Source organism: Mastigoproctus giganteus, chromosome 9 (assembly GCF_048544385.1).
Source record: "Mastigoproctus giganteus isolate SK-2022 chromosome 9, ASM4854438v1, whole genome shotgun sequence".
Classification (NCBI taxonomy): Eukaryota; Metazoa; Arthropoda; class Arachnida; order Uropygi; family Thelyphonidae; genus Mastigoproctus; species Mastigoproctus giganteus.
The window spans coordinates 101,236,880-101,260,643 of NC_143583.1; the positions used below are offsets into that span (position 1 = coordinate 101,236,880).

At 36.4% G+C, this 23,764-nt stretch overlaps 1 protein-coding gene across 1 annotated transcript in view; it reads right to left on the bottom strand.

The window, feature by feature from the left end:
• Nucleotides 1-23,764, bottom strand: part of LOC150080595 (cartilage oligomeric matrix protein-like) — a 301,419-nt gene that overhangs the window by 29,548 nt on the left and 248,107 nt on the right. The window contains exon 20 of the mRNA XM_090382000.1: nucleotides 16,877-16,925. Coding sequence (XP_090238126.1) covers nucleotides 16,877-16,925 — 49 coding nt within the window. The remainder of the gene's footprint in view (nucleotides 1-16,876; nucleotides 16,926-23,764) is intronic.

The window sequence follows — 23,764 nt, forward strand, 5'->3', positions numbered from 1 at the left end:
TCCGTTGGAGTTGACAGCACAAGACAAAAATTAAAAACTGCTATATCTCCAAAACACCTTAGAAGTTCGGCACAAAATAATATCTGCGGACTCACCGTCACCTAGGGATCTTGGATATCACAAAATAAATCCAGTATAGGGGAATTATACTACTTTTAAAAACTCATAGAAACGGAGCACCAAATTACACGTCCATACTGCCGATTAGCCATACGAGTGAAAAAAAACTCAATGAGCAGTAATCACGACTAATGACAGGATCTCTAACCGTCCACCGATAATGACGTCGACGATTTTGTGGTATGGGACAGTTGCTGCTCACTGCCGCCGATAATGAAGACAAAATTACATTAAGAGGATAAATTTTCGTTAGCATTTGTGTCCTTTATGGCCTGTTTCCTCAGTATTTATTAGCATCAATTCCTAAAGTATAGAAAAGATTGAAGGGGAAGTGAGGAGAATATCATCGGGGAGTACATTTCTAAGTCTGTTTATATTGTTGGGAAATGAGAGGTGTGACCTACCATTTGTTCCCCATTCCCATGTAGGACCTGAGGTCCATATTTCAAGTTCAGACATTTGTTTGGTGGTGAGTTCGGCGAATGTATTCCTATCCGCAATAAGCTGTTGCCAGGAGGTAGCGCCCATGTTAGCACAAAGTGTCCCTTTAGAGATGGAATTTATTCCCTGAGACAATCATAACTGTAAATTGGATGTATTCTTCCAAGTCGGTTTTCTTTTCTTCTTCTGGGGGATAAAAATTCGACTTATGGAACAAAGTCCATGTACTTCTCAACTAATTCGGTTAGGCAGATTGAACAGACTAATCCTGTCATATTGTGGAAAGCAGCCTATAGAATTTCTTGTCGTCCAGGCAAGAATCGAACTTAAAATAAATTTAACATACATTTTACATACAGTCAGAGGAGTTTACAAGTTAGAGAGAACACAAGAAACAGCACCGTGATGAACCGGTACTCCATTGAAGAACATCGATTCTGCTCAGGAATGAGGCTTACAGGGTGCAGTTCACTTTTCATGGATCCATTGCATTTAGCTTAAAGAATGTGGTATTTTACATCCAAAATTGAGAATCCGTGATTTTAGTGTTACCATTCATTTTCTTTTGTTTGTTTGTTCGTTCGTTCGTTTTGACAAGAAGAAAAAAGTTGTCGATCCCACTGCGTAAAATAAAATTTTCTTTCTACCTTGATGGGTTTTTTAGCCGATAAGCACAGATTATACATCATTGATACAGTGTAGTGTATAGTGTGTTCGTGTCTAACGGCACCAGGGGTTTCCCCCATCTCCGCGTAGCTTTCATTGTGGGTGTAACAGTTCACTGTAAAGGCCAGAGATTTAAAAGTGTATGGATATTGTATGAGTGTAGTGTTGTGTATCGTTGTTCCTCTGGCCATTTAGCCGCTAGACCCTTGCTGGGGCCCAACGTTGTCCACACTATGCCTCGTGGAGGCAGACCAGGTACACTAGTATTGAAATATTTACTTTGGCAGGTCCTGCCACCTAATTTCCTGAGATTTCAGTGGCTAGGACCTTAAAAAAAAAAAAATAATAAAATAAAAAATAAAATAATATATATATATATATATATATATATAATAAAATGAAATTTTCGCTCAGTGGGGGTTAAGAAAATTGTGTAGAAAGGCCAAATGAGTTCAGTGTGAACGCAATTAAATTTAGTCATTATTAAATTTTAAGTTATGTGGGGTATACACTTGCGTATTAGGAAGAGTGGGGGAGAGAGAAGGCTGGAAAAGACAGAAATATGGGGACGATAGAGAAGGCGACCCCAGATAATCGGCGGGGCAGGCCCATGCCCCACCAGGCGAAGAGGGGAGTGGCAAGGAGGTGAGGGGACGGAAGATACCATCGATACAGTCTACACGGATACAAGTATCACTTTTGTGGTCATCTTTGCCAAGGGAAAAACTTATAACTCAAAGCACGTGATAAGAGTGAATTCGCCAGCTTTTCTCAAAACAGCTATGTGCCCGGATATCTTTATGCCCAAGTCTTTAATATTTTAGTGCGATGTAGAGATAAAGTGCCCCATTATATCTTGACGAAACACAATGGGACAGTTGGTGTTTCACGGTTTCCAGGCATCAAAATTAACGAGTTTCCAAAAAAAGACTAATGGTGGACGAACATAGCGAGTACATTTTATTCTTTTAACACCAGAAGGAGATGCTGATTTCCCTGAATCGCTTACTATTCATTCTAGCAGGATATGGACAAGAGTTCTTTTGTTCTTTCGCAATATCGTCCTCAAGAAAATTAATGTTTAAGCCCGAATGTGAGTACGCGCATACTGGCACAGAACTCAATGTAGAAACGTTTTAAAAAAATTCTAAAAATTTCACTTCAAGGCAAGTTTCATAGTTGGAAAAACTTTCTTCAACTAGCTTCTTTATTTCAGAGAGAGCTTTTTAAAGATTGAGCAACCTTCACCAGTCAGTGCGATTGTCGGTTATGTTTCTATCTGCAAAAACAAAGAAAAAAAAATTATAAAAAAAAAAAACGAATTTTGGACCATTAGTGCGAGGACAAGTAATTTCCCTTAACCAATGTTTATGTATAATCCATGTAATGGCGACAGCATTAGTTCCGTTTATTTCAGTAAAGCATTCACCTGAGAAAATGCTAATAAAAATTAATTGAAACACCAAGAAATTAAATTTACTCCCTACTTTGTCCCTTAGTCTCCTATTTTAAATGGTATTTCTTGGCGAAATGTGATATCCATTAGCCAACGGTATATCATAAGCTGTACTGGAGTTATTTAAGCGTCATTCTGAATATTAAAATTGATGGCAAATTTAATTTTTTCACCGCAGAGTGTGCCAACTCGTGGTATTGGAATAAATTAAAAGTCTTCATTAAGCCCAGATAAAGATTCATTGTTGGAAGTACGCGTTAAATATTTTAAGACGTTAATTGAAATATTGTATTTCCTTTTAAATTATTCCGTAAAAATAAAGCTTAAATTTGAAAGCGGGGTTGCAGTAGACTAAAGAAGTTAGCTAATATGAAAATATGACACAAGCGAGGCCTCCCATTAATTTTTATAATGTGGCAACTGGAGCTGCAAGGGATGGAGGAAGATTACTTTTGATTTGAGATAATTTAACTGTAAAAATTAACATTCATTCCACAAAATTATTTAAGCCCAACATATCAATAAAGTAAATGAGATTTTTTCCCCTATTTGGAACACGTAGTGCATGAACTGGCATCAGAACAGCTGTCCTAATAGGACTTAATTTATGGTAATTGGCGTATAAAAATTATAAGTGACCTGAAGTACAAAGCTCATAATAAAACGAAAGAAACAAATCCTAATGTGTTAGATAAACAGCGTTCATTCACTTAAAAATATTACGGATATTTTCTTTCGTTTAGAAAAATTGAAACTGTTTATTGGATAGATAAAATAATACAAATATAAAGTGCCAATTTGAAAACAATAAACGCATTCATAATGAACTCGGCTCCAAATGAATGTTTATAATAATTATAATTAGATAATTTTGCGAAATAACTTCCCTATCTCAAAATTGTAAGGTGATTGAAAGGAACTGCTGTTTTATAAGAATGTGTATTAGTTGGAAAGCTCGCAGCTAATGCCTATTCTCTTTGACAATTCAAATTTATTGAATCGACTACAATTCACTGTCTTAATTCCTAAATCTCTTTGATTAATAAGGTCAGTTACCCTTCCATCTCTTCAGGTAAGCGGTTGGAGGCATGCGCACAAAAGATAAATTATAACTAATGCATTCTTTCGTTCATTATTACTAATATTTATAACAAAATCCTATTAGTGTCGGGATTAAACTGCTTAATCGATAAAATGCTGATCATTAAATAACCCTTGCACGCGATAGGTTGTATCTTAATTACTCATTAAGAGTTTGCGCGTACTGTGATTAACTAATAGAATACAACAAATAGCTTTTATTTTATATCGTAATAAATTTAACTCCACAATTTTCTCCAGCAATTGTAAATGCTATCAGACAACAGGATTGTGTGAATCGTATTATCCACACAATCGTGAATTTAAAACTACGCTATAAAGACAGACCCAAATAGATATACTCTTTGCCAAAACTTATTCCAGATTCTACTGTTTGTTCTTACGTTTTCCAATAAGGGCTATGTTAATTAGTCTTATTTAGGTTGTCTCGAATATATCCTTCCCTCCTGTTAATATTACCCTTCGACCAACTTATGCGGAAAATGTGTGATGGGTTCCATCACTCAATTTTAGGATCACAAAACTAACATATAAAGTGTGTATTACAAGCAGTGAATTTGTACTCGTGCCATTAATTCTACTTGTGACTTCTCTACAGTTTGTAGAAGCTAGAGTGTACTTAGAGACAAGAATCGAGAATTGGAACTAATTACTGTACCTGTTTTATAATATTCTCAATAATTTTAGGGTTATTCTCAATAACCCTAAATTACATAGGGTTCAAAAAGTTTTACGAAATTTAAACCACGAAAAGATCAAAGATTGTCGAACTATATATGGAATTCCAAGTGGTTTGGATATGAGTTACGTTGGAATATGATCAAAGCTAACTAAGACCACGAGATGTCATATGCTTGTCTTGAAGGATGAAAAATCAGTCCTTGGCTGGAGAACCCCTGGCGCTCTAAACAACAAACAACGGTAGAAAACAAACAAAAAAAATGCAACTTTATTTAATTAACTTAGAAATTTCAAATATTTTAAGAAAATCCCTAATCTACAAAACAGCTAATATTTTCTTAGAAATTTCCCGCATATTTTTTTTGGAAATTAAGATTCATTTATTCTGTTTACAATACAAACGATTATAAAAAAACGGAAGAGATAAATTTTTCTATACGCTGCACCCTTTTGAGTTTAAAATATAAGCACGCGCATATGATACGATTCTGTTTTGTACAGAAGGACAGAGTTCCAGCGTTATTGTTCCCAAATAAGTTCTCCGATGGCATCTTTCAAGATAATGTTCGCAGTTTTGTTTGCCCAATATTAAAATTCCAAGTAGGGTATTACGGATACCATGGCAACCAGGTACTTCAATCGCGAAAACACTCTTCTTAAAGAAAGTATTGCAGTCAAACTACATAACTTTACGATCTCTGTGACCATGGAATAAATAGTTTCACGTGGAAAAGAAGGCTCGTATTTTTCTATGCTAATGAGTATGCCTGATACAGCGCCCCTCGTGTAGTAATTCAATTTTAAAGCTTTTCCAACCACGTGACCATCTCTGCTTTGTGCAGTTCTTTCTAACACCCGAGTTCGGTGTAATGATCTTTTAGGATTTATTTTTCAGGTTTATACAACACTATTTTGATTTTTTTTTTCATAATATACTTTTATTAATCGAAACTGTAGATATATGTATTTCGATAAACTTTTATTAGTAGATGGCCTTTTGCAATAACGGCTTACAGATGAACAAGTGTTTTAGCTCTTAACGAAATTGTAAATTATATGGTTGGGGGAAAAAAGAAAATAAATCTATATTTAATAAAGCATAAATGCTGTTCTTTTGTGGCTGAAGCAGACAATGTGCTTCTCTCCGGCACTCGTATTTGTTCCACATCGGATATTTATGGATATCCTTCTTTATACCTGCCAATCTGCAAAAGCTCTTAGACGTGTCGTTTAAAATCTCAAACTGCATCTTTACTCAGTAAAATGAGAATCAACAATAAAAATCAATCCCAAAAACCTTCGTTCTTGTACTGCTTCGTGGAATTGAACGCATTATATTTTAAAACAAATTATTGAAAAAGGAGACTTTAGTCCTTTTGTAATAATCGTGCTCGTTTATTGCAAAAGTGCCCGATGTAAACTCTTAGGGACAACTCACAAACTGTGTAATGAAAGGAAGATTACTGAGTTGGAGTTTGTTTACAATTGCTCAGCGGCAACTTAGGCTATGAAGCTTCTGTGCAGCTTTGGTATAACGATTCTCTAGTTTCTTGCTTTGCATGATGAAAAATGTCATGTTTTTAAATTTATCTTTTAGATTTTCAGAAGACAGAAAACTGCTCAATCTTCGGCCACGACATGACAAAATCATCTACTGTATATTCCTCCCCGTAATAGGAAAAGAATCCAAGCGCTTCTCACATTGTGGGAGAGTGCAACGACGCTATCAGTAATGGCTTTATTCCAGGTAAAACGTTATCTGCAACGCAACAGTGATGATAGTTGTTCTGCTCAAGCAGAACAGAGTGTGATCCAAGGGAAAGCCATATCCAAAAATTAAATTGTGGAAATTAAAATATGCTATTATTATTAAGGAATCCCTCTTTCGGAAGAGGGTGGAAGTGGAATCCAGAAGCCAATGAAGTTTGGGAAGACATTAAGGGAATATATAATATTGTGCCAAGGAAGCTTTAGGGGAGACAAAGAATAGAAGACAAAGAAAAGACAAAGAACCCCAACCAAGTTTTCATCCACACAGAAAGTTTGGTGGGAGTGAAGAAGTTCGTGCAATTAAAGAAACGAAGACAGAAGTGAGTGGTGAGAGCTAGGCTTGAGTATGAATGAAGTTGTGAATGGTGCTTTGTAGGGAAGTTTGATGACACCAGAGGGCGAAGAAATTTTATAGACTGCTAAAGGTAGATTAAAATAGATTATGCAGATATTTCAGAAGGCAGTGCCATATCAGAAAAGCCTAACCAACAGTTTCCGATACGTGCAGAAGTAGTCACTATTAAGGATACCGAAGACAAAGCATTGCATCAGCAGGGATTCCAACGACTAACTACTTCCTACAAACTTTTCGCCACGAAAGTTAATCCATAATGGCGGGTGCATAGATTGCGCATGATAGGAGGAATTAATATTTGGAGGAGTGGCTGTTTCTTTATTAGTTTTTTTGGCGCATCTACTTCTTCATAATGAGCTGTCTGCGGGGATAGCACAGTGGTTTCGTCACCGTCCTCCCCACACCGGGTGGAAAAGGCCCGGGTTCGAATCCCGTTGATTACGCGAGGAACTTTAATGGGCTTTTTTCACTCCGTGGCTGAGTTAGTCGGTCTCAAACGTAGATAGCAAAGTCCCCCTCCCCCCCAGAAACTGTGGTTTTTCGTCCAGCAAACAGACAAATCGACCATAGAAGACACGCAATTAACAGACATAATGACACACAGCACGGCAGATGAATTTAATTATTCGGGTGGCCTAAATACAATAGTTTTTTTTTTTTTAGGTTTCATAATGAGCTATGCATATGGTATGTTAGTTTATATGGTTCTTGTTATGCGTGTTCTAATATGTGTTGATTTATAAGTCCACTGAAAAGTCCAGCATAATCAAGATTATTCCCGATTTTTCTCCTTCCGCGCTCAAGAGATTGGCTAGCTGCAGAAGACAGCTTATCAACTGAAGGAAGCGTTAATAATCTCTCTCCAATTTTCGAAGAGATTCGATCCAAAGCCCTCCATATAAGTCAAAAACGGTTAACCGACTATTGTCATGGAAGACTAGAAAGACGAATATCGATGTTATCATCCTGCGAAATAATTTGGACACCAACCCGAAAAACATTTTGAAAAAGACTGCACAGTCCCATCTGTAAAGAACAGTAATGGCAGAATATTTTATAATGGTTTCATTCGTTGCATAGCGTTGAACCAACAGTTTTAGTTAGTGGAGGTACCTTGCAGGAGTGATACCATTATCCAGGATTTCACAATATTTCTCTAAAACTGAAAAAGTTTTGTTCTTACAGGATTTGAAGAATGGTTTCATTTTTATGATCGTACATCGTTAATGATCGATGTTCATTAACGATCATAAAATGATCGTTAATGAACTTTGTTTAAAAAAGTACAATAATGATGTTTCTAAATCGAAAAATAGAGCTCAAAATCGAAACAGCAATATGTAGCCAAAATGAACAAATTTCAAACTTTTCAGCATAGATATGACAAGAAGGGTCTAGATGGTAAACAGTTAAACCCAAAAATAAGTTATAGACCCAGCTACCTTTAAATCATAATACTTAATATTGGTAGTACCTACTAGATGGAATAGCAGCTTATTTTCTATATAATAAAAAGAATTCATCTATAAGCAAAACAGAGCTTCAGTGCCATTATCATGGTTTAGCACACGAAAATCAGTCGATATCCACAAGCGCGCTTGAGGCAGGATGGTCAGGGCTTGTGCAGTGGGTACTGACAGGGAAAAATAGCAAAGATTGCACAGGTATTGGTGCCTGGAGTGTCAAGGACTCTAATCAGTGCCTTAATTATAGCAATAAAGATATGTGCTTTACTTACACCTGGTAGGTAAAATTTCACGAATACAAACAGATTTTTTATTTTAATGTAGAAGATTATTACGTATTATTAGTTGTATTTGAAAGGCAACTCGACTCAACTAGTTCTGCATAGCGGGGCCAGAAGATACGTTATGTATCCGTTATATATCTTTCTTATTTCCGTATCCAAACTTACAAATCTTTACCCTACACAACGTAGCAGTAGGCATAGAAGTAAGAATGCAATCAGAACTTGTCTGGAGTTGTTTTATAGCTTTCTGTGGAGTGTTACTCCTCACGCACGCTGCTGGTGCTGAAGTGACGTATTAATGAACAGTTTAATGTATCACCGAGAAGCCAAGCTCCCTAAAGATCCATTAAACTGTTCACCCGTGTCGTAAAAATCAGACCAGTTGTTTTCCTCGACTATCTGTTTTGGAACCCGCTGCCCTCTCGCGGTTATTTTTGTTACTTTCAGATCGATGGTCAGATTCAGTACTGTCCCATAGTCTTAAACTTAGCAATGCGGCGTACATAATATTCTTGTGATGTTTGAAAATAAATTCTGTGTTCACTGTCGCAAAACTTTTGCTTGTCAGTAATTTTTTTTTATCTTAGAAAACTTCGAGCCTAAAGGCAAGTAATGATGTGATGGCACACAACCAGTAATTTGGAGGAAGGCTAGAGATTGTGTTGAATCATTGAGGTTAATTATGAGGGCATCATTGAACTCGGGAGAGATTCCTTTGGATTTGAGAAGCGTCAGCGTATCGCCAATAGATAAAGGCAGTTTTAAGAGTGATGTCGGTAACTACAGACCGGTTAGTCTAACTTCCGTGGTAGGGGAAATCTTAGAGGCAATGATTAAGAGTGCAACCAGGGACATTTAGATAAAAATGTCATTCTGAATGACACGCTTTTTTTTTAAAGGAAAAATCATGTTTAATCAACTTGCTTTGACACAGTTAGTCATAAGCTGGATGTAATAATTTCGACATAGTTTATTTGGATTTTAGCAAGGTACTCCACTCAGAAAAAGTTACTGTACGTATAAGCTAGAACATGTTGGGATTACTCTAAAGATTCTAACAAAGATGGATTGCAGGGTGGTTGCACGGCGGAAGGCAGAGTGTTGTGATTAATGGATATTCTTCAGATTAGTGTAACATTAGAAGCGGAGTTCCCTCAGGATCGGTTCTTGGATCACGGTTGTCTCTGATTTTCATAAACGACATCGAGTAGAGATAAACGGCGTGATTTCAATATTTGCAGAAGACGTAAGGACTGGGAAAGTCGTTGATAATCAGTTCTAAGCAGCGTTCCTTCAAGATAATTTAAACAGGCTTCAAGAATGGTCAGAAAAGTGGCAACATGTTTTAATGCAAGGTTGGGGAATGTAAGGTTAGCAATCCCAAAATAACGTACACACTTGGTGGAGTTGAATTTAAAACATAGAGGAAGTTAGGGATTTGGGAGTTACGATATCGGCAGATTTAAGTTCTCTGAGCAGTGTACACAGACAGCCAGGAAAGCCCTGTCGATGATTTATCGAACAATATCCTGTAAAGATAGGAAGGTCATAATCCTACTATATAAGGCAATTGTAAGACCGCATTTTAAATACTGTCCAAATATAAAGACATTAAGCTTCTTGAAAGGGTCCGAAGACGATCAACTCGCATGTAACGTTCTTTCGTCGTACGAGGAAAGCGTCTTCGATTATGTGGGCTACAGAGCTGGGGAAACAGACACCTTAGACGGACCTTGATTTTGAGGTTTATAAAGCTCTGAGGAGGGTTAGTAATTTGAATGAAGGCGGAACTTTCAGTTATAAAGAATTCATGAACTAGGAGCCATAAATTCAAATTACAGTGGAAGAAGTTTAAACAAGATTGTAGGAAGTTTTCTTTTAGCCAGAAGTTGTTGATTACTGCAAGTTGCTGACACAGGTGGTTACAGGTTGAAGAATTTCAAAAGTTAATTGGATATTTACCTACGTGAAAAGGAAAGCTCATAATTTGTATTTTCTTATATATATATATTTTTGTTTTTCCCCGCCGATATAGAAAAAGCCTGTGGCTTCCTTGAACTATATCGCTAATTCTAATATTTTTGTTGTAGACTTTCAATTATGAAAGTTTCAGTATACTCATATTTGTGATCCGAGTGGATTGCAGAATGCTGTGAGGTTAGATATCAAAAATGAAGTCCTTGTTTAATATTCAGTGGTTAGTTTATTTAATCAATAAATTCCCTTTCTGGTGGCATGTTGTTATTTATATTAGTTCGATTTTTTCTTAAAAGAATCGAATTATAGTTAGAGAGGGAAAATGCGCCGTTCTCTGGATTTGATCAGTTGTACCCAAAGTATGAAAAATACACCCCGCTTTTTTTTTTTTTATCCATTACACTACTGATTCAACCGTTGTCGTGGTGCTTATAATATCCTGATCAGTTAATCATTTGCAAAATTTAATTAGTTAATGCGTTTTGCATTAACTAATTAAATTCTTTTTATTAACCCGATTCTTGGTTGAGACTTTTCGAATGATGTATGATTCATCTTCTTAAATGCAAAGTTCCAGGCCAATAACATGAAATCATATTGAAGAACGATTTTCATTATATATAATTTACGAATTAATAAATATGGACAATATTAAAAGAATATTAAACCTCTCGTACACAAGAATCTCAGTGTGAGAAGGGCAAAAAATTCGGAATCTGTTCAGATTTGGTGTACCGGTCCTGAGAGATTAGATTTTAAATCATTACTCGACATCAATTAAATAGAGCATATGAAGTAGGAGAGACCGAGATTAACTGTAGTATTTTAGCATTTACATAAATAAAGGTTATTTCAATAATTAAACATTACATTTCTTGTAAAGGTATATTAAACACAGTTACAATTGTCCTCCACGTACGAGTCAATTATGATACGTATAATAAAATCTGAAAATTCATATATCATACAGATTTTTCTAGGAGAAAAACTTTATTCTTCAAAGGATTGTGTAATTGTCGCAGCAGAATCGCATTCGGTATAATTCTACTCTTTCTGATCCAAATTTTCTGCCCCTTCCTATTTTAATGCAGCTTCTCTTGTTTCTGTTCTAACCATTTTGATCAACTGCCATCTTCGTAATGGTTATCCTATTTCTTATAAATTTAACTTTTAAGCATGCTCATATAATTCCAATTTACAAAAAGGGAAAATAGAAATTGTCCCATTAGTTACTATTCCATCGTCATATTCAATTGCTCTCATCAAAATATCTGAAGCGTGAAGTATCTACCATCATTTTATCCATGGTCACTAATGAAGTTTGGTTCCTAAAATCAACTCTTTCCATTCGCTCCATATTTATGCACTTTATATTTACCAATAACGATAAAAGGAATGATTCCTCGATATATTTTCGTGCATGATTCGTCCACGTTCTAGTCTGAAAACGTTGTCTGGTAACGCGAATGATCAAGCTTTAAAAACGTATCAATGCGGCTTGTAATAAGGCAACATAACTCTCTCTCTTCCTATTGGAACAAGAACATGTTTCTAAATCCTTCGAAGATTTCTCTCAAATTGTGATAAATGTTCATTCAAAATTCTACAACTGTTCCCTGAAAGCATTTACTAAAAATGTATTTCATCTAGTTTAAACCACAAAATAAAACCATTTCCAATTGGTAAGTATTAAAGCAAGAATTATTTAAACTTATTTTAATCTAATGGTAACGTAAATAAGTATTCTGCAGCACAGCAATAAAAAGGTCAAAAAATAATAAAATATCACCCTGCTGTTGAAAAAAAAAAGCATTATAACCCGCAACCGAAAATCTTTCAAAGTCCTTTAATCGTATAGGTCAATTATAATAGTGCGTTGCCCACACATCTCTTGGTAGCCATAGAAACTAAGGCTGGATAAAAAATTAGAAGTGTTTCAATTGATCCCAGTCTCCCTTACGCTATTTGATCGTTAGAAGTAACACAACCAGTGGATATTTTATTGCTATTAAATCTAACGGAGAACTGCAGAGATTGGTTTGCCCTTTTCTACCACACATATCCAGATTTATGTTACTAGACCACTTCAATTCTAGAAGCAAAGCCTTCAATGATATTTACCATTATTTCTACTCCAACTCAGTATCCAAATTACAAGTCTGTAATAAATGATATTCTGTTTCATCTGTGAAATAAAATTTAAAAATTCTGCTTATAATCCGGGAATGCCATATGGGATCAGAGGAGATTAAAGATAGGGACAGACAGAATGCAATAACACAGTATTTAGCAGTCGTGTAGACTAGAACCACGGACAACTGAAACGCATATATTATTGTACCCTTATGTCTGACCTCTCGGCTGTACTTTTCGCTAATGAACTATCTCTGGCGTATTCTAAAAATAACGACTTAATGAAGTTTTATTACAGAAGAACACAAATTCGTTGTTTTTGTTTTCATATTTCCTTCTACGTTCGCTACCTCTTGCTTTAAAGTGAGGTTGTATCGACTTAGAGATCCGGTGCTTTTCTTACTGCTATTGTGTTTCTGAAAAAACTGCCTTTCATGTTTCAAAACCCGCTTAATTTTTTTTTGTTTGTGTTCTGGAGAAACTGAATTTAGAGGCTAGCGGTGTATTGATTTTTGCAAAGTTATCGACCATCTGGCATCCTGTACAGTAAGTGTGCACATCTCACGAGAACATTATTAGGTTTTTATCTAACGCGTGTATTGCTGTAGTACTTTCATTAAATGTCTTGTAAAGCTGTAATCACGGCTATGAACGCGTGTGTGATGCAGTTATTTCGGCAAATTCTCGATCTATAACAAATACAGACGCCTACATGAAACGCGAGCTGACCATTAAACAGAAGAAGGAACAATCCATACAGCAAACAAGCTATTCAGGTGACATTCAAGACTTATCCATAATGGCAGCGTTATATCTGTTTGGGTGCGTTAAGAAATCAGGCCTCCGTGGCAACCACTTGCTTATATATTATATAATGTTTGTACATACATTCTATATATACAATATTATATATGCGCAGTGTCATATTTGTGGATTGAATATAGGTGGAAGAAAAACCATCAAGCTTTCCGGAAAAAGCTTCATCTGAAACCAGCTAACTTCAAATCAACAAGTTTTTTCATAAAAAAATTCCAATCTAGTAATAAAAGAGCAGAACAGCCAAATCGAAGACAGACTAGGCATTACTTGAGTTGTTTTAACAACTCAACCTAATATCAGAATGCATTAAATTCTAAATTTTATGTGAAATTTAATTTCACAAATAAGAAAAGTGAATTTTTCAGGATAAAATTAAGGTGAAAATATTCTGCCATGTTCCTTCAAATCAAGGGTCGCAAACCGTGCAATTGTCAAGAGACCAACATTTCAGAGAACCATACAAAGATGCTTCTCGTTCGGCAAGCCATTTAGGTTCAAAATTTCTAGGGCCGGCTCTGATTTTGGTGCCAAATTCTTTAGAGTTGGTCCAGTGAAATAAAAACCAGAATCTGAAATGGAATCAGAAGTCACAGTTGTACTCGTACTCTTACCAACATTTGTGGTTAAAGAACTTCTCGGGGTTATTTGTTATTATTATCCAGAAAGTAGAGAAAAGTGTTGAACATGTAAACACCACGCGACCGAAGGAAGGGATATTATGAGCAAGATCTCTTTCAATCCAGGTGAAATTTTCTTCTGCATACGCACGCGCAGAGAAGAAAAACAGGTCACATCAGTTTGCCAATTGAAGGATTTTTCTTTCTTTCTTAATTTCCTAAAAGTCCGAGCGGTACTCCAATTCCCAAACTATTATAAGGGCGCCATACGCAAAAGCTTTTCTCCCTCACTAAATATGTGCTTGTCATACTAAAGGGAGAAAAAAAAGCACAACGAGTGCAGTCAACCAACCAAATAAAAATCCACAGAAGAACAATTAAAATGTACCGTTGGAAACTGTGATGAATACAGTAAAATTATATAGAAGAATTCATTCCACTGTGACATAAAATACAACACTCCTCTTAAAAGTTTGCTTTTATAAAAACACTAGCGAAGACTCACCCCGGCTCTTCTTTCGTTTTTTTTTTACCATACAAATGAAAACACTAATTTCGTTTATTTTTGAAGGCTTACTAATTTCTTAGCGTACCGCACATCGCTTTTAAAAGTATTTCTTTAAGCAGCTTTTAATTAAACGGGGCTCTATTTATGGCATAACCCAATCCCTTTCTTGAAAGAACTTTCAAAAACCTTAAAGAAATGGGAAATATTTCAAAAGATGCTTACCTGAGCAGTATACGGAAAGTGCTGACTGTCATAAGTGAGTGAGAGAGACGCCCGGTTTACATTTGAGGCAGCATCTTGCGAGCAGTTCATTGGTAACTGCCGTATCCACAGTGGCTGGCAGTTTCTAAGTGCGACATAAACTCTACGCTCAAATGAAACACTTTATAAAATAAAACAGTACCGATTTTAGTTTCACCTGCATTTCACATACTTCGGAAAAATTGTTTTATTAAAATATTCAAAGTCCTGTGCACAACTTCGAAATAGATTGTAGAATCTGTCCATTATAAACGGTTGCAAGGAAATAATGACCCAAACGGAAACTGAGTACACCTCACGAACTCAACAGAAAGCGTACCTGTTTGGTAAAATTCCTACCTTTTATAAATACAGTTCTGCTGAGTTGCACGAATACTAAAAAAGCGTTACTACAAAATACACCGATCTTTCTGTGGACTCCATAATTGGTTCTTCTTAAATACCTTCGGCTGCATATTGAGTTTTCTACACTCCTGAAGTTTTGGAAGTTCGATGCCAAAGCGGTGGTTCGCAGTGGCTTCAAATCAATACCAAAAATAACAAAACTCACGTAAAAAGGTTAAAAGACTGTAACGATTTTTTTTTTTTTTATTTAACTGATGGCAGCGTCAGAAGTCGGCTTAAACTCGCATCTCAATGAAAGATTGTTTCACACTTTGTGTGCCACGGTATAAAATTTCGACGAATGATCGTGTGATTCTGATATTCTTCGGACCAAAAAAATAATTTCTTTATCAGCCATTATCAAAAATTTTGATAGTCCAAGAAATACTAACCTGGTAAATGATAACCACTCGGTTCTTGTGAGATCACTACACAACAGCCGATTGTGATTTTTTGACTATATTCCTTCAGTTTGGAAAAAAAAATGGTGCAAATCTTTCTGATCGCAGAAATGTTTAAGTGATTTTACTGTAATAAATTCTAATATAACAGTCCATATATTAGGGAAACAGTACAAGAAATATGCAGCCCATTCTGGGAAATAAAACAGACTGAATTCCCTCTTGACAATATATCGACATCCCAGAGACATTAACTCTTACTTAATTTGCTATGACATTTTTAGTTAATTCTATAGATATATCTTCGGATATAAACTAATTTCTCCAGTTATGACGACAAAGTAAGTCTTATTAAATTAATTTACCGAATTTTCTGATTCTAGAAAACGTAGGGGCAACCATGTAATGACAACAGAACATAATTAATTATCAAGTAGTTTTTTGATCATATCCCAACAATAGAATCACTGCCCATCTTCCCATACCAGTGACAGCCGCGAATTCCCTCTGCAGAGTAGTTTTTATAGACATCCTCAAGAGCCCGGTTTGTTGTTTATGAAATATCCTGTCTGTTTTTAGATTTTAGATGGAACTCACAAAAATGAACCAGATTTGAAACATGAACGCAACGAGTGGCGCCATCGAAGGTATCCTCAACCGAAAAAGCTCCCACAAAGAACCATTGTGATGCTAGCAATCGCCTATGACCACGAGAGTACCACTCATTCTTCATCTTTCTGTTCCCAGAGGTACCACAATTAACGCACAACACCACTGCTCATATCTTTGGCATCGCTTGCGTCTTAACAGCGTCGAAGGGCACTTCGCCCATTGACTTGCATGACAATGCACGATGCCATGGAGTGATACCCGTCCAGGAACTAGACGCACTGAAGCAGCTACTGTACTGTCCTGAATTCGAGCTGTTCAACAAAATAAGAGAACCTGTCTGGGTGCATAGGACAACTTTTGTATCTTATATACAGTTTTGACAAGGATACATTCATCTCTAGTAGATATCAATATAAACCGTTCTACAGCTGAAAGTTCGATTATTACACAGATGGATAGTGATTATGCTGAAGGATTGCAATTGGTAAGTACAGAATATGCTATTGTAAACTCCTCTGACCTATTGGCTGTTTTGAAGCATAAACAGAAATTTGTTTTAAAAAATTGCACTTTCCTGGTATTATCTGGTTGCCATTACTTTTTACTCAACCCTCGTATAAACACACGCTCTCAATGATAATTCCTTTAGAGCATTTTTATTGATTAACAAATATGCAGGCTGGCAAGGAATTCGAATGAATGTCCTGCAAACCGGAAATAGTTCGGGGTCACATTATTAGGGATGATTAATGACCATAGATAGAATGCAATTGCTACTCATTAATGACGTAATTACACGAAACAAGAATACAACCACTACTTACCTACTGCCAGTCCTGGATCGCTATTCATAGTCTGCACAATTTCAGCTCCCTAAAAGGAAAACGGCATTCATGTAAAATAAAGGAACAACCTTTTCATTTCCAAAATCCGGCTAATTAAAACAGCTATTTTCTCATTATACACAAAGATAGTACCTCTTGTTAAATACGAAAAGGTTGTAATAAAGGAGCCATATGGAATTTGTTGGATTTTAATGTATCTTTAAAAACAATTTTATATTTATATCAATTACACTCAACGAATTTAGAGCAAATGCCTCATGCTAAGAAAAATCTATAAAACATAATAGTGCAATAAGGACACGGCCTCAAGTTTGTATATAGCATTGAGTAAACTGTAAGTTCGCATCGATCTCACATTGGGGAGGACCCTCACCACAAGTTGCCTGCATTGCAATTTAAATACAAATCACTGGTCCAGTGGAGAAACACATTGCTACTCTTCTACACTGAAACAATAGAGAAGTATATTGCTATTTATTTAAAATCTATGCCATTCCCCATCCTGAATTTTGACCATCGTTGGGGTTTCATCGGTGGGAAAGTGCGCACCCTGAGTGAACGTCCTGACGATCAGTGATGAGAAATATATACAATATGTAAGATTCTTTTCTTGATGTTTAAAAATAAGATCAACAAATTAAGATCAACCTGAGGCTACGATAGAGCTATAAAACAATTGCACAGGTAGGACATTATCTTACTTTACTCAATGTAATATACAGACTGAGGCTATGCCTTACCTGTATAATTTTGTCTTAATTATACTTTACTATACGTAATTTCATTTCTGCGCACGTCTCGTTTTTAACAATGCATTCAAATCATACATGTTTTTAATAACGAGTGCTTGGAAAACATCTTCTTCAACATGAAGAGCACCATTGCTTCAGACACCAAGGTCCACTGACCTTATAAAGCTCTGGATGTCCTCGCAGGTAGCACAGCTAGTAGAATCGCCGACCTGCCTACACCGGGTACAAAAGACTTGAGTTCAAATCCGGTAGATGACGCGAGGAATTTTTATGGGCATTTTTCACAACGTGACAGAGTTAGTCACTCTCAGGCAGGGGTAGCTTGGTTTTTTCTTCAGAAAACAGGAAAATCAATCACAGAACACGCAATTTACAGACATATTATATGCGGCGCAATATGGCCTAAGTTGCTAATGCGCTTAAAACCCTACAACAAACTAATTTCTGGAAAGTAAACAAGTTAGAAAATGTCATGTATTTATCGTATTTCTGAAGGATCTCATAAAAAGTTTTAAATAATTTTTGTCAGTTAATATTCAAATAATTTTTAATGTTAACTGACTGCTTCCATTTTAATAGAAATGTAATTAAAGGTACAAATTAAAAAACCCAAAAAAGGTTCACGTTTTGTCACTCTCAATTTGGAATCTCTGCCCAGAATGAAAACACCTCGTCATTGATACTTTTCACTAATCAAATACGCTACTCTTCGTAGGTTGAACAGCGCTCTCTCACTGTTGTTGGGCAACAGTGTGCATATTTATGGCATAGTGTTGTGTCGAGCCTGTGATAGTTACTCTTTCATGCCTGCCCAGTTCTTAATTCTAAATGCATAATTTATTCATGTGGCGCTGTTTAAAGTGGTGGAAGCGTATTGTGATACCTCTTAGAAACTTTAGCAGTTAAACGAACACGAATGTTAAGGCACAAAGGCTGTATGGATTCGTTGTTGTTGAGGGCTTTTAGGCGCATCAGCAACTTAGGCCATATTGCGCCGTATATAATATAACTGCAAATTGTGTGTTCTGTGGGGTCGGTTTGCTGGACGAAAAACCAGAGTTTCGGAAGAAAAACAATGCTACTCTCGCCTGAGACGGACTAACTCTGCCACGTGAAAAAAACCCATAAAAATTCCTCGCGTCATTGACTGGATTTGAACTCGGGTCTTTCCCACCCAGTAATAGTAGGGATTTCAGGATCATCAGCGACTAACGGCGTATTGCTCCGTATGTACTATCTGTAAATTGCGTGCGTTCTGTGGTCAATTGTCTGTTTGCTGGACAAAAAACCCGAATTTTCGGGGAAAACCCCATGCTATCCTCTCCTGAGACCAACTAATTCAGCCACATTCTGAAAGAGGCCCATAAAAATTTCTCACGTCATCAACGGGACTAAAACTAGGGTCTTTTCCACCCGGTGTGGGGAAGATAGCGATTTTACCAAATGTGCTACCCACGAGGCCCTCCCACCCAGTATAGGGACGTAGGTGATAATACCAAATGTGCTACCCACGATGGCTGCTGTATGGATCTATATTAACTTATCAAAACGCATATCTCAATTAAGACGTGTATCTATCGTGTAGAACTGTGTGCAGTAAGTGCATGATTTTCTTAATTCAGTCAATGAAGGTCCAGTTCTTTTAACTACTATGCCATAATTACAGTAGCAGAAGAAATTCCAAATTTAGGTAAGTTACAATTTTAATGATTCTCTAATTACTAAGGAAATGCTTGAGAACTGTGTGTAATTATCCCAATGATGTCTTAGTGAGGGATTCTTGCTAATACTCTTATACTGATGTTTAATAGAAAGCATTGCTTTATATTAAAGGGACAGATAACGTATTTCCGTGCTGCAAACGATCCTTCCCCTCCCTAACTCTTTGCCTTCCTTTCCTGATGGTTGCATTTGCACAGTAGAACTATAAAGAAGTCAAAAAGAGAAAAGAACGAAGGGGAAAAAAAGAACAAAAGACAACGTGGGCTGCCTAGGTTGTAATTGCACGCCACAGCGGTAACTACCACTGGCAGCTGTTGCCAGGGAACAATCATATTGGTAGTCGGTGTGCATGCTGTTAAATCGGATAAGGAAACACAAAACCGGCGATAACGATCGACATCTTATACATCGGATAAATGCGGAGAGACGTAAACCTGTGTGTTTGGAGAACATTAAGGAGTGCTAGGAGTCATTCCAATTTGTCAGTGTCTTATAAATTTTATATCCTCCAAACTTTCGTGTAATGTTGAAGCAACTGCTGGAATGTTGGCGGAACCACTTGGGGATTCGCTTTCGCTGGGAAGTCAAGGATGACGAAAAATACGACGATGAGCAGTTTGATGGATTCTCCTTTAGACGCAACGAAGAGAGGGCGCAATGAGTAGAGACAGTGCACTAGCTGTGTACGAGGAATATAAACCCTACTGCACACATATATATGGGGCTTTTTCTCGAAAAGATCTCTCAAGGCCCTCCAGGGGATGGCGCTTCTTTCTCCTCGGCTCTGCCTTCTGCATCATATCAATCGTGTTTATTTCAGTTCGATCAACTATCTACCCATCATGCTTATATTTTTATCTCTCTCTCTCTGTTTTCTTGACCTTCCTACGCGCTGATGTTTCAGATTTCTTACTTGGATTATCACAAAATCTTAATTCATTCTAATGTAATTTCTCTAAAAGTAATTCTTAAATAAACTCATAAAAGCCCAAATTTCAAGATTAAAATAATAATAGTGTAATAATAAAATAAAAACGTATTCCCACCAAAGTAAATAATGTTACTGATTTCGTCTGTAAATTGCATGTATTCAGTGGTCGAGTTGCCCTTTGCAGGATGAAAAACTGAAACCCCAAAGGAAAACACAGCGCATTTCTTGCTTTAGACCGACAAACTCCGCCACGGCGAAATAAGATCATAATCTAATAATGCAGCTTATGATGAATAACACTTAAAACGCTAAGGGAGTTTTTCATGTTAGCAATGCTGAATTAAAAAAAAAAAAAAAAAGATGGTTTCCACACAGTAGAATATCCCGGCGCGTCATATTATCTAGGTCATTTCCAAATTCCAAAAATCACATCTAAATTTTCCTCGTAAAAGTGAACGAACTAAAAATTCAGTCACTTTCTAAAGAACATAGCATCCTTTTTTTTTAATCTAAGTGGTTGAGTGGCAATTATCATATCCAAAACTTACAACCATAACACAGCTGCGAATAAATCTTCCGATTCCAGAATTTCAGCTCTAGTAACTACAAGTTTGACGATGAAGCCCGTTCCGGATGAACTGCTGATAACGGCACTCGAAGAAAATCCTGCTATAACTGCTGGAAAATATTTGCAGAAACTCAATTCGACCCATTCCACCTTTTATCGCCACTTGCAATGGCTGGAACATGCTGTTTGGTGGAACAGTCAAGACATGGTTTATTTTTAGCTGTTTCTATTCAACAAATCCATCACAGCCAAAGTCTATTGCTAGCAACCTCAAACTCTCAACATTAGATTACAAGAAAATGTCCTTCTTTGTCCAATCGTAGAGATGTTATGTTTCATCAAGACAACGCCCGTCTTCATACTGCTCGGATTAAGTGAAAACTTTGGAACTTGACTGGGAAATAATTCCACATCCTGCGTATTCTTGGGGTTTTGCACTATCGGCTTATCACCTCTTCTGAGGTTTACAATCCTATCTCGATTGAAAAGAACTTTCGAGACTGCCAAAAGTATCCTGTTCACATTCTTTGCTTCAAAACCAAAGTAATTTTTTAAACGCCATTTTTCGGAAATGCCCTATAAATAGGGCAAAAAGTCTGATAGAATGAAATAAAATATATACTTGACTAAAACTTGTTTCGATTTAGTTCTATTTAAATTTTAAAAGGAGCTAAAAAAAAAACGACACTTAATGGAATGATCCGGTATATTCACATCTAGTAAGAAAGGCAATAAGAATTATAATAAAGATATTCGAACCCCCTTTTCCTATTTCCAGACATCCATCTATTGATATTTAATTATTAATAGAAAACCCTTCTTGCCTTCCACAATTCTGTAATTATTATTGTCATATGGAGACATTTTACTTGTGTAATAACCTGATTTTGCAGTACCTGGAAACGTCAAATTCTTTAAAATATCACTGAATTGCATGGATTTTCTCAGCTTTCTGTGTTGTTTTCTGTTTCATCTCTTTCTCTCCACATTAGTTTTATGCCAAATACTAGCCAACTTTCTATACAAATGCGCAACTGTATATCAGCGTACAACCTCTCATCTCTATTTTCAAACATCTTCGATCACAGCTGACAGCGAATGAGTAAGTCGAATCACAGATGACGATGGCTTTAGCATGGCCCATTACTTCCAAGAACGATCACTAAGAAGGAACGCAGTTGCAGAGAGACGTCGCGGGAAATTTTCTGTAGCAACAGTAATCAGCCAATAGGGATAAAAATCGTCTGTGCCTTCTTGTGTCCTCATTGACAGCCCACAAAAATATAACGCTAAAGATCTCAGGACGTGTTCGCTCTAGCACCAATCCCAAGATCGACATGCGCTTCATTTCTTCTATTTCGTTGAGATATATATATATATAAAAAAACAGATATTTCTTCTTGCATTTATACAATCTAGTTTTCTTTCTTCCCCACTAATATAAATTATTCAAAGTTTTAATGGTGGCAAATCCAAAAAGTCAAATATTTTACTAAATGTACTGCGAGAAGCGATTGATTATTTGTTTGTAGTTATCTTATTTCTAATGGCCACCATGGCAACTAGAGCCATGAGATGCCAGCTTATTGTGTTCTTGTCTGCTACATACCTTTAGTATGTTTGTAACAACTATGGACTACCCTCACCAATGTTCAGTCCATTTTATAACAGTTTCAAGCATCTAATTATCGACTATATCAACTTATGTCCATTCAAAATAATTTTCTAAAAATCTAATACAATAATGCATGAGCGACTCTCCAGTTACTTCGCAGATTTGTTTGTCAAATGACATCAAGGTTTTCTGAATATGTAAATCCACCATCACCAGCTCAATCACGTATTGTGCTATTGATTCCATTAGTATTGGTCAACACATGAAAATGAGTTTTCATTGGTGTTACAAACGCGTTTTACAAGGTATCCTATGACTTCCTTCTTCACAAACTCTTAGTACTTAGAAGCTCATGGAATTTTCAACAAACGAAATCAGCATCCACAAAGAGTACCTCATTGGACTCTCCACAAGAGAAACCAGTCCTATGCTCAAACTCTCCATGATTTTCCCTCAACGGATTTTTGCTGATGATTGGCTTAATATCTTACCATTTATTTATTTAAAACAACAGTGTACACAGCAGAGTAAGAGCCCCAGTTACGTTGTATATAACACTAAATGAAAATATCTTGTTAATATACGACATATTTACAAGTAATTGTGTTTTCACACAATGACTAAGGGTTGTGCTTGTTTTTTTTTCTTCAGAAATTCAGGTTTTCACCTCTCAAATGAACAAGCCATCCATGAAACAGAAGAGCAATTCAACCTCGCTGACCACAGTTAATATCCCACCTATAAAAAAAACAACCCAACTCGTTTATAGCATGATGAGCTTCCCTTCTTTTGTCGCTGCAATATTTTGTTATTTAGGTTCTCACTATTTTCTAAATGATAGTTTCTGTATAACTAACCTTGAGAAAGAATTCTATAACCTAATTTTGATCATGTGAAGGCTTCAAGACAAACTGCACATGGGACATTTCATATGTGTAGTAAACAAAAAAAAAAAAAACCTAAAGAATGCTGATCCTTAGACTGTTTCACTACTATGAGGTTAAGAATAAACAGGAAGCAATTAGATTTTTATCCACTCTCTTTATCCATGGTAATGATGCCAGGTTAAACTGAAACAAAGTGCACTTAAGATGTCTCCAACCAACCTCGAATACTTAGAAACTTTCTCCTTCTGGTAACCGGCTATAATTCGCCGACTTCCTTCGCTGGTCGTTTAGAACTCTCCATTTCTTTGATAATAATATGGGTCTTACTTTTTTGGGTCAATTAACTTCTCAAAGCGCTAATAGAAGACGTGTTGCTAGAAATGATGATGTAT